This window comes from Opisthorchis viverrini, assembly GCF_000715545.1.
Source record: "Opisthorchis viverrini unplaced genomic scaffold opera_v5_2, whole genome shotgun sequence".
Lineage (NCBI taxonomy): Eukaryota > Metazoa > Platyhelminthes > Trematoda > Opisthorchiida > Opisthorchiidae > Opisthorchis > Opisthorchis viverrini.
Genome location: NW_008751658.1, coordinates 3,088,261 through 3,101,137, shown reverse-complemented (window position 1 = coordinate 3,101,137; position 12,877 = coordinate 3,088,261). Strand labels below are relative to the sequence as shown.

The following is a 12,877-nucleotide window of genomic DNA, read 5'->3' as shown; positions in this document are numbered from 1 at the left end:
TTTCTAAATAAAGGCTTCGGGCAAGCTGGCAGTACGTCAGCCACTTTGCTTCTTTCGGATGACATGGCAGCTAGGCACCGAAAGATAGCTGATCATAGGAAAATAAGCCGTCCAACCAATCCGTGAAAGTTGTCCGTTTGAACCAGATATGACTGCTCGTCTAACGAGCTGTGAAGTAAACAATACCAGCTTACTGCTAATGAATGGTCTGATACAAATCCTGATGACTAACATACCGAACTCTCGGTACCCGACACCACTTGATGCACTGTAATGGGGGCAATGAAACAGTGTGAACAGTTCGTAATGACTGCGTCGGTAGAATTTACTTGGTCCTCGATTTGATTATATCCGTTCTTTCCTCCTACCATTCAGCTGCCAGCTTAGTGTAAATTCACATCTGCAACATTTCACACGTTTCTCCAAACATGGTAACAGAGTGTGCTTTATTTTTGTCACTGGTTGTACAAGGGCTTTCCGTGTGTTTCTGGAGGTCATATCTGGTAAACGGCATTATAGGGATTTGAGTAGCGAATGGAATATGTTGTAATATGTATGGACATAAGACTTAATCATTAGTTGCCAGATCATGTGAGGGGTCTTTTCTTCTTCGGTCGAATCTCATAATTCGGTTGACTGGGTAAAAAAGATTGACGTTCTGATCGACCCCGCAACTTTAATTGTTCCTGATACGAAGATTGGGGCATTCGCAAGAGCGTGTATTAAAAATACGAACCTATAAATAATAGGAACATGACACGGACATTGAGATTATCAATAAGAAACTACATAATGGATATACGAAGTTGAGCGCATACTATCACAGACACTCGGGACATTCGTCTGTTATGGAACAGGTTCTTTGGGAAACAGAATGCGAAGTGCATTTTTCGTGGACAAAAGCAGACCGACTCCGACGGGGACAAAAAGTGGTACGTAAATTCCGAACTTCTGATCCTCCTGTGTGAGCAATAACAGAAGAATAAATGATGATCGATGGTATAAACCCATCAATTAGTGAACAGTGGTAAACAGAAGGGAACACACGTGATTCGTCCCGTAAAAGTGTACCGAGGAAGCATGCATAGTTGGGTGTGATAGTTATGCGTAATATCAAACCAAGAAGTCGCCTTGAGTGCCCGTTAACTTATCAGAGGGTAACTACGGAAAACGATAAAAGTGTCCCAAAGTGAGGAGCTTTCTTTCAGAAGGTTTCACTGGTAGGTACCTCAAAAATCCGGAAAATACCAGTTTGACTACACAACATTGAGCAGGCACACAAAACGGTTACGTTAAGCGTTTTTTGCTTCCTGGTAGATTACTGAGGTATCGCACAATCTGCGTCACAACCCCGTCATATTGGGAGACGGCTATGCTAACATCAGTGATGACCAATGAACACTGTCAGTTAACATGAGAGTCTCACCCAACGCAAGACTAGCGGAGCATTCAATTGTTTATCAGAAATTCTCATTATTCTTTGTTTTCGTAACGTAATCGGATGAAAGCGGTACACTGGAAAACCATCCTACCAAGTGCGACGTGTTCGTTTGACATTGGTCTAGGAGATTTAAATCCTCCAAAGGTGGCATTGGGGTAGCAAAGCAACGGGTCGAGTGAATCTTTTATGGACAACTCCGCACTTACAGCAACCGATCCCGAGAGTTTCGTTTCGCGAGAAGCTTGTTTGTATGGTAGTTGACCTTGCCTTCAGTAGATCTGAACGGCTTCGGGATTTATCATGCTGACTTGTGGTCTGCGATGATCGGTTCCTATTGCCCTTGCCCAGTTTTCTGCAGAATCCGCATGGTGAAAGTACTCGTAGTTCGATACTAGAGATAACAAAGACTAGGGAATTTATAATCTTCACTCTTCCTTTTTAACCGGTAGAATGTCTGTGATGTGCTCAGCTGGTCCTCAGTGATTTTGTTTGGACGACTGTGGATGAAACATGAACACATCCCAGGTAAACGCCATAAGATGAAGTCGCCTCGAATACTAATTACTAAGCCAATCGCATTCAGAGCTTGAGCTCCACTGAAACGCACTTCACGTCCGTTATGAATGGCTTACCGCTCACTACATTCTACTGCATCCTCGCCTTGCTTTAAATATTTCCTCCAAGACAGAGGGGCGATGGATGTTAAGGGTTTGATTATTCGGAAGAGACCATATTCCAAGAATTTAGACGCTACAGATAAGGCTACTTATTTAGGAGTTCCGTGCAGAAATCAGCTCAAAGAGTGTTAAAAAAGATTCAGCGCCATGTGGTGTATGGTAAGGGTTTTTTTTAAAAAAAATAATTATGAAGTTAAACAGCATAGTGGAATAGGTTGTTGTAATCCGACCTTTCGGTTGCCGTGGGCGAGCTTTCTCAGGGATTTCTACAATTAACTGAATACGAAGCTACTTATTCCGAAAATAGAACACGTCCAAGTGGCCCCTTAGGGCGCATTTCTCCAGTAAAGACATTTTCACAAGAGATCACTTTTAGTCGATCTTTTGAGGTGTTCTACTAAGAAGAGATAAGTGTAAACATAGGTCGACGAAGCGGACGACCATCATACATCTCCCAACAGATTCCAAGCAAAATATCTAGTACGGAAATAAACATCAAACAAGCATCGAACAAAAAGTTGGTAGTAAGAAGTTAAACGTACCTGGAAGTAGAGACGACCTAAAAGCGTGTGGTCGAAAAAGGCACTATCCACTGAACTCAGACTGTCCTGTGCACGACTGAATATGCCACCGAAACCTGTGGTATTCGAAAGATGTCTAACACTTCGCAGATCATCCAAAGTTTGCGCCCATATATTCACCGAAAGCGTTACCTCGGATGCGACATAATCATTGACAACCATATTGGGGAAGCGTGAAAGCAGATCCACAAGAGCCGTCATTGTCATGCGAATAGATAGCAAGCTTTCCACAGTGCGACGAAGGAACCAACTGTCGAGCTGGACAAAGGGGAGTGAAACACGCATTTGGATATACCGCAAATCTTGTTTAAGGAATGCCACGTGAATGCTACAATTTTCTCTCAGGTCTTAAGGTCTGTGATCCAAAATCACCAGATATCATCTGTTGCCTGTCCCAGCAACTCATTGCCGCAGTTTGTGTAATGAAAACCCAATACTCATTAACCAGATTTGGTCTTCTACGTGAATCTGACAGCTTGGACTGAAAACGGTTGCTCGGTCTGACTGATACCATGGGCTTATTGACTGTAAGCACAGTAGGAAAAATAAGCTTATACTCATATTTACTTAATCTTGAAATAAGATTATATTATCGTCCGAAGAGCTACCAGAACCCAACTTACAGGAGCTCTCGATCAATAGCTAACATCTGCACATGCTTCGCTATACGCTTATTTGCGGACTTATGTGGTTTTGACGAGAAACTCAAATGAATCCAGCTGAATCGCTTGTTTATGTAGCCTTCATTCAACTGAATGTACTGAATAAGAACGCCTCATACTTCAGGCGGTACTATATTCGAGATATCGCGGTACACTACCTAGACGTTACTCACAAGATTGCTGAAAACTCTTCGACTGTTGTATACAACTGCATTAGCAGTCATATCCAGCGCCTCCAGAGTAGGCGAGCTCCCAAAATCAACTAGGTCAGAACCTTGTCCTACTCCACACAAAAAATCGAACTCACCTCCCAGTGATCTACTTTTCCAAATCGATCGGGTGATGGAATAGCAGGGTTGAAACGAACCAGTGATTGTGTGGTCTCCCTGAGACCCAGAAGCGAACGAATCACTGTGATGAGTTGTCGCTTGACAAGTGCAGCCCTATGGCCGTGTTGTGTACATGGTGAGGGGGCACCAACGGAAAAGAGTCCACCCCACTGCGGTACAACAGCCACATCCGTTAGGGTTGATTCTCCGGAAGGTGTGGGCAGAAGAAACTTGAGGGGAAGGGGACAATCTGATGAAGAATCATTCGCCACTCCCGAATTAAGTGGCATAGCCAACAGAAGAATGAGATGGAGCCCCGGTTTTGTGCCAGCCATATCCCGGGTGGCTGCCGATGCAGTCTGGGGCGCACCCAGAAAGGATTCCAGCTGGTTAACAACATTAGACAGATCATCTGCAGTATAATACCGATAAGTGTAATCCTCACTAAGACGGCTGGAAAAGAGAGGGAACAAATAAAATGTAAGTGGCGAAAAGCTTGTCGCCCAATACATACACACACAGCTTGGTGACAGCCAAATTAAATCGACAGTACAGTCGAAGATGATTCGACATAATGCGGACAGAAGAAACCGATCGACTTGCTTGGACATTGGCGTTCGCGGAGTTGGACAGGGTAAGCCCACCAACATGTAATATAATGCAATATATAGTTCAATAGTTAAGGTGTGAGCTTGTCGTCAAGTCCAAGTCGTCATACTACCGCTTGGGTGTTTCGCACAGTAACTATTTATTAGTTTCAAGAATTCATGGCCGAAACACAAACCAACAAGCAGTAAAGAAGTATTAACAGTGTAATAATCAGTTGGAGTATCGTGAAACATCGAAAACGAGGGAGTCATTCGAATCTCCCACTGACGTCCGCCTAGGATTCAAATTAATAATTTATGCAGGAGCTCATCACGTAGGCGTGGTCCTCGAGCTCCAATGTGTGTGTACTCTACTTGCACATCAAATTGTACGCTAGTGTCGAAGTAACCTCGTTTGCAAATTACACTGGTGTTTGCTAGAAACCCAGCTGAATTTTCCGTCCATGATAACTTCCGAATGGAAGTGCTGCACAGAAGCCCCTAATGTTTTAGTTAGTATGATATCCGAGATATCGAAGTATTTCTTGGCATAATGCATTACGTATACGATTGTTGAAAACTCTTCGACAGTTAACAATCTTATCAATGGTGCTTTATGCCAAGAAAGCTTACCTCGATATCTCGCATATCTCATCAACTGCGAAAATGATGCGAGCTTTGTGGAATATACTCAACTGAGGACCACCATAAACGAAAGATTCAGTAAAGTTTCCCGTTAACTCCAATACAATTTGCGGATGCATATTTCGTCAGTCGATTCTACTGGTTTGTCCGGTAACTCAAGCCAAACCAGTGGTGACAGAGAACAAAGACGCGAAAAAAACGGACGCGGCTGAGGTTGAGACCGGGAACTATGTCCAAGGCACACTGGTAGCATCGCTAGCCTAACTAACCTGTGACCTAACTGTTCAGTGTCCACTGCATGAAGGCGCTGTGAAGAGAAATGAAATCGGACATTTGGCAACCAGGAAGTGAACACCTCCTCCAATTGCGACTGTATCCAGGGTGTGGGATCAAGAAGCAGTTGATATGCCCAGTCGAGGGATTCCATGCCCTGTGGGAATTCGACAGGCGCTTCGCCAGAATGTGTTATGATGGTCATCATTATATCATAATCGGTAGACGGAGGCAATTGTCGAGTCTTTGAGAAAATCGACGAGGATGGGACTCTGGAATAGGTTAACTGGAGAGATCCCTCTTCTTGAGTGGTAGCCGATGACGGGGCAGTCAGATGCTGTGGTGGAAGAGATCAAGTGTGAAATGTGTGTAAAGTTTAATTGAATTAAATTAAATAACCAAAACACTCATAAATTCCTGACAATAAGGACTTACTTCAATTTCTGTAACTGGAAGGAGAACGGAATTCATAATGACGGCTATCTGAGAAGCTAACTTTCGTCTTCCCTCGCTCTTGGTACCAGCAAATGGCTCCACAATATACAACAGATTGCGATGTGCGGATCGTTGAACTAAGTTTGAGGCAACTTCCGATATGTTGAATAGAGAAGGTAGTTTTTGTGGAAGCACTACCAAGGTGTATAACGAAGAGTCGGAAGGGCAAGAGTACCGCTGGTTTTCGAGCCTGTTTCAAATGTATATCAAAGTAAATAAATCATTAATAAATGGCTCAGAGATCTGAGGAACAGACATAAACTAAGGTACAAAAAGTTCTTTTTCGCCCGTTATCTCTAGTGAGTTAGAGAGATAATAAATATAATTCACTTTAAGAAACGATACCCTACCCTGAACTTCCTTACCTGGCGAACAAGATGGCGCGGGGGTTTCCAGGAAAGGCAGCAGTGGCTTAGTCTGTTCCCCAGATAGCCACTTGAATAAACTATGGAGAATCGCTCATCAGTGGAGACGCCGTTATTCGGTCAAAAGGGCTATGAGTAGTTAACTTGGTCCACCGGACAAATCGATGAATGACGGCAAAAAGAAATGCATAATCTAACACAGCAATGATTATTTGATGGAACTTTGCTTACCTACCATAACGATGTCATTCATCGACGAAGCGTATCATTTTCTTAGTTTACCTGCTAATAGCTAGTTGGTTCAAACGTACTTGTTTGGTAATACCTGTTGGAACATGGCTTGGACCGACTCAAAATACATGCCGATGAACTAAAGGATTGAGATCAAATCTCAGCGTAGTCGTCCTACATAAAAGGATGGAAAAATAAATAAAAATCTCAGTTATCTCATGGAATCGTAAGAGATACACATCGACTATCGACACGAGAAGCGTATCATTTTCTTAGTTTACCTGCTAATAGCTAGTTGGTTCAAACGTACTTGTTTGGTAATACCTGTTGGAACATGGCTTGGACCGACTCAAAATACATGCCGATGAACTAAAGGATTGAGATCAAATCTCAGCGTAGTCGTCCTACATAAAAGGATGGAAAAATAAATAAAAATCTCAGTTATCTCATGGAATCGTAAGAGATACACATCGACTTTCTCAGCCAGGTCGGTCGATATCTTAGTGACAAATCGGTTGATGTGTTACCAACAAACCGGCCGACTCATGCCTGCTTGAACATGCCAACTGGTCAAGCGGGTTACGCAGGTTCGTCAGATTTTTTCATTTTACCCATAATTTATTCGGCCAGTTATTCGTGAACACAGCGTTTGGCTAGGCCAGTTGGAACATGTGGTCTGGCTCCGTTATAATAAGGCTTCTGGAATCATTGATTATTCATCTGTTGGCAGCACACAACAGATTCGCCTGTGAGTACCAAGCAGGATTTTCACCGGGTAAAGAGTGCATCGGCCATATCTTCACAATCCCACAGAGTAACTCAATTCGTACAGACGAGACGCAATTTTCAAAGATGCCTTCAATGATTATTTGATGGAACAATATGTGGCCAGAACTTTGCTTACCTACCATAACGATGTCATCGACACGAGAAGCGTATCATTTTCTTAGTTTACCTGCTAATAGCTAGTTGGTTCAAACGTACTTGTTTGGTAATACCTGTTGGAACATGGCTTGGACCGACTCAAAATACATGCCGATGAACTAAAGGATTGAGATCAAATCTCAGCGTAGTCGTCCTACATAAAAGGATGGAAAAATAAATAAAAATCTCAGTTATCTCATGGAATCGTAAGAGATACACATCGACTTTCTCAGCCAGGTCGGTCGATATCTTAGTGACAAATCGGTTGATGTGTTACCAACAAACCGGCCGACTCATGCCTGCTTGAACATGCCAACTGGTCAAGCGGGTTACGCAGGTTCGTCAGATTTTTTCATTTTACCCATAATTTATTCGGCCAGTTATTCGTGAACACAGCGTTTGGCTAGGCCAGTTGGAACATGTGGTCTGGCTCCGTTATAATAAGGCTTCTGGAATCATTGATTATTCATCTGTTGGCAGCACACAACAGATTCGCCTGTGAGTACCAAGCAGGATTTTCACCGGGTAAAGAGTGCATCGGCCATATCTTCACAATCCCACAGAGTAACTCAATTCGTACAGACGAGACGCAATTTTCAAAGATGCCTTCAATTTTGCCGATTGGTCAGTGCTGCTAAACCCATTCGATCAACGGGGTATGCCCCCAGAAGTTTGTGGACAACCAGATCCCTATATTTACATACTTCGGGAAGTGCGATTGTATGGTGAGATCTCTAAAGGCTTTCCTACAAAAAAAGGTGCCGACAAGGGTGCCAACTCTTTCCGTTCTTGTTCAACGTCATCAGTGATGAAATAACGAGGCGAACGCTGGAAGGTTTTCAAAAGCCTGGTGTTCAAATCGTCGCTGGTGAGAACCTTATTGATCCGGAGTTCACAGACGACATCACCCTCATCTGTAAAGAAATCAAAGCCCTGTTAAGTAAAATGACCATCAACATACTATCCTTGGGCAAGCGCCCTGCATCTCAAAGTGCAAAGTCATGTTTTGGAACGTACAGTCCTTGAACATAGCCCTTACAGTTCAAGGAGATGCATTGAAGATTGTGAATTTTACATACCTCGGTAGTTGTATTAGCTTCGACGGAGGTGTATCCGATGAAGTCGGAGGACCAATCTCCAAGGCCCGAATCATGGTTCCAATTCATGTCACTTGTGGCATCAAAACATTATATAACTGGGTCTCAAAGGCCGCGTATTTCACACTACAGTAATGGCTTTATTGTCATATGGTCGCGATGCGTGGTCTCTGCGGACAGTTGATGTGAGACGGCTACGGGTTTCTAACCACTGATACCTTAGAAGCGTCGCTGGTATCGGGTGGCGTCAGCGAATTTGCAACGAGCAAATTAGAAAACGGTTGTGCAGCAGGTACATTGGCTCGATCATGTGCTACGCAGACCGAAACAGTCTACTGAGATTTTTTCTTCAGGGGCCTCTATCAGAATGGTGCGAACCGCGAGGTAGACAACGCACGACTTGGTTAAAGGGTGTGAAAGAGATAAGGAAGAGTTTAGATATTGTTGGTGCGGTACGCCTTCCAGGACGGGGTCTTTGTGACCCCTCCTGCACTTAGCTGGGAACATTGCAAGGAGTGGTGGCTGATCAAAATCGGTGGCGTTTGTGCTGATAGTTTTCCTCCAGATTGTCTGACTGAACGTTTGGAAGTTTTGGCACCTCAAAACGCGTGCAGTAGGATGGCACCCGGTTTCTTCCTTATATACTCTTTTCTCTTTTTCACTTTAGAGCTTTAAAAAATAACTTTGTGGTTTTACAGCGGTGAAGCACTAGTACAACACTGATTGGACTGGCTCTGTTAAGGACGGTGGACCGGAAGAAAGGAGACTAGACGAAGAAAAGGTTAGAGTCATTGCACTAGAGGCTGAGACTTATTTGCCAATGGTTGATTAATACTTGGGGCTTCGTCGTATTTGCTCAGATGCAATCAGCTCACGAAAATCGATTTACTGTCGCCGTATTGCTGCAAACGATATTTCATCGGTTGTAGGGAGCAAAATCACTTCCATAAGCGCTTCAAGGAACACTCCCAGGTATCTTGCAACAGAATTGACCAATAATGAGTTATTTTTCTGGTACACAGTCACCCCTCCATTAAAAGACCAATTCATTTGCATATTACACCCAATGAGAGCGGTGCCATGTCTGTGATAACCACCCGCATAAAATCAGTCTATCTTTAACACGCACCAAGATTTAGTGAGAAATGAACGCAACGCAATAACAAGATAAACATGGTGGACTAGTATTTAGCGGCGTCGTTGTTGTTGAATACTTAATGAGCTGGTGAGGCAATTCTAAAGACCAGACCCTCATATATTCTTGAAGATCAGGTAGTTACTTCGTCAAAAAACTACGAATATTGCTGGTTCAGTAAACCTGTGCACGACTGTGTTGGTGAGTGCCGCCGATTGTGAGTTCAGTGCCGCATTAATCTAATTAACAATGAGTCGGAGACTGCTCATAATATAACTTGCTCGACCAATCATGAAGAGCATTAGGATTTCCTCCTGCCCCCTGACCAGAATATATCCGCGGATTTAGAGTATCTCGTGGCAATGTTGTGGAATATAGGTGGCTCGGGTGCGCTGATTGGTTGTTGGTCTGTTCGCCGAGCTTGGCAGTTGGATTGCAAAAGTTTCACCATCAATCGAGGTGACATGATCAACCCCGTACTGACGATGTAACCTTGACTAGTGATGAAACGTTTGCAATCCAACTGCCAAGCTCGGTGGACAGACCGACAACCGGAATACCTTGTGTCGACAGAATCGGCTAGTGAAAAATACCGCTCGGATACGAAGATCCGAGCGAATATTGCTAAAACTACCACCTCGAACATAAGCCCAAATGTAGCTGAAGCAATCAAAAAATTCTAATTTATACGCATGATGGCAGAAAAAGTGTGACTTCCTAAAACTTACTGCGATAGCTCGGCAGCAGAGGAGCAATCACCAAAGAGTTCTGAACTGATCATGTTCAGAAAATTACTAAAGCTTATACTGTTGGAAAGCGCGTGCGTGTAAAACTGTAGTTCAGGCTCAGTTGCTAAGCGAGTACGGACATCACAGTCAACTTTCAGTTTAGCAGTCGTATGCTGAATCGATCCACAGCGAAGAGTTGGATCAACCGATTGCGTAAGCTGAGTCTGAATCTCAGCCAGGTCATCCGGTAGCAATGTCTCCGAGAAGCTGATAATATCCATCTGCAATAAGGGTACATGAAGAGAGAAAATTAGGAAAACTAGAAAATTAGGAACAAAAAGACGTTCGCCAATGGTTAGCGCAGGCTAAATAAGGTCGCACAACCGTCTGTTAAATTTCCTCGGTCTGGAAAGTCTGCTTACAATGTTCTGCGATTAAATAGCAACGATAAGTAGGTCGGCTACAGCAACGCCTTGGCAAGTAATCAGTACGCCCAGCATTCGAAACATTTCGTGGTTCATTTCACCCAAATAAATACAGAAACCCACACATCAGATAGTAAGGTGACTTATTTGTCTCAAAAATAAACGATGTAACTGCAGAAATACTCTTATTACTTCTGAACGCGAACATTGTTTAAATGGGGCAAAATTGATTCCTTCCTGGAGATACTCGCCCCTGCCATGAACATGCAAGATTCTCTCGTAGCAGTATACCATAATGGAAAACGGGATCGGAGCATCCTACTCATTTCGCAGAGATTCCATATGTTGATGCACTCTTGGTAGGCACCTGTACATACAGTATCCTGAGGTTTGGACCATTTTAACATGATATATATCAGTATATAAGTGCGGTTATTCTGTAGTACACGAAACAGGATAGGAGGATTCCATAAGGTAGCTGAAGGTGGCAGTGCTTCTGAAGTAGTCTACCCTGTTGTCGATGACCTAGATTACGTTCCCTCATCAACCGTCCTGCGCTAAGCGTTTCCTTCCAGCAAATCTTTCTCCAATCGGTCGCAGTGTATTAGTTGTGAGATTTGAAAATTGGTTTTGGTGGCTTACTGCGAGTGTTACAAGGGACGCATGTGAAGCGGAACATAACACAACACAAATATATCTAAGCGTGACTGAATCTGAATTGCAGGATTCCTATGGAATTCGAGTTTACTTTTATGGACAGGAACTATACTGAAATTTTCTCCTTCCATGGTGGAACACCTGAAACGGCACACCCATTGATGGCATTGATTTTAAAATTCTGTCGAACGGCCTCTTTATTCCCCAAGAAGGAATATCACATATCGTAAAGCCACATTTACTATAAAACTGTCAAGCGAACCAAGCGATGCAATAAGCACTGTTTGCAGTCTCTTCTTTTCGTTCTCGACTGGAATTCTTTTGGCCGACAATCGAGCTGCACACACAGCACCGTTTTTTGGAACATGCCATGATTACAAAACGGATCAAAATTAGTGGAAACGGAACAAATAGCCTGATCACATGACCAAAGATGATTCGATATTTATCCTTTTTCACTTAATCATCACTTTTGTATTAAAAGACCGACTATAAGAATTTACCCCTTCTCCTAGTTCGTACTCAAAACAAATAAATGGTGCCAAAGTGACAGGTCTGTAAATACCTGGAAAATGGAAGTCGACAAGCATTATACGGTGAAATCACGCCGAAAATTTTAAGCCGGAGTATTCCTTCTACGCGAAGCGATGAACTCCCTCGAACGCTCAGTAGAAGTCCGGAAATTCCAAGTAGATTCAAAACTCAATTGTCATAATGCACAAAATATGTGATGAGGATATGGCTCAACTAACCCACGATGAAGCATTTCAGTTTTCGCCCAAGGTAGTTCCTCGGTTATTCACAAAAATGCACATTTATAGAACACATGTTTCCAGCGATTCTGCGAACGTTTTTTCACGTAAGTTTTCTGTTTCTCCGCTGGCGACGAGAAAAGTACTACATTCAGCGAAGCCTAATCCTAACATATAGACACGGAGGACGACAGTGATGATGGTGAGCCGGGCGCTCATGCCAACAGAGACGCAGACTTTACTACCAAGTATTCCGATCAAGTTCACCTAAGATGGGAGATGATGACTCACCGGGACTTGAACATGAATTGGGCGCGAACACAAGGCTTTGATAGCCCAAAAAGGCAGTGGAGCCTGGTAGGTCGCAGTTGTCCTCAGCCATACCGGAACACCGATGAACAAAGCAACGAAAAGATAAAAAAGGGATATAATCAAAACACGCTTGTTTTCAGCCGCTGTAGGCTTGAATCTCGCGAGTTCCTCATTAATTGACAATGCATTTGCTTCTTGACCAGATGGGGCCACAGGGTCGGTGGGCTGGGACAGTTTATCAGCTGCCATCTGAAACGTAGAATCAACATAAATTTAATGAAGGAGACGGAGAAAGAAAGTACTGTTCAGTGTCAGTCATCAGCCACAGGGTCGGCTGGGACAGTTTATCAGCTGCCATCTGAAACGTAGAATCAACATAAATTTAATGAAGGAGACGGAGAAAGAAAGTACTTACTGGTGTCAGTCATCAGCATCATCATCGACAGCATGACATCAGTGTTCAACACCGATCCTTCACTGCCGTACAACCATGACTTATTTGAAAGCCTTATTGTAAAGAAAAGAATAAAGGTGGACGGGGGAGGGACTTAGTGCTAGCTT

At 43.3% G+C, this 12,877-nt stretch overlaps 1 protein-coding gene across 1 annotated transcript; it reads right to left on the bottom strand.

Annotated features, from left to right (window-relative positions):
- Window positions 1-705: 705 nt before the first annotated feature.
- T265_00225 (hypothetical protein) lies at window positions 706-12,589 on the bottom strand (the record flags this gene model as incomplete). The annotated part of the gene is made up of 7 exons (XM_009163933.1): window positions 706-960; window positions 2,661-2,957; window positions 3,669-4,143; window positions 5,192-5,532; window positions 5,631-5,880; window positions 10,171-10,451; window positions 12,296-12,589. The coding sequence occupies 7 exons, from the start codon at window positions 12,563-12,565 to the stop codon at window positions 847-849; spliced, it is 2,028 nt and encodes a 675-aa protein (XP_009162197.1).
- Between the last annotated feature and the right edge of the window lie 288 nt (window positions 12,590-12,877).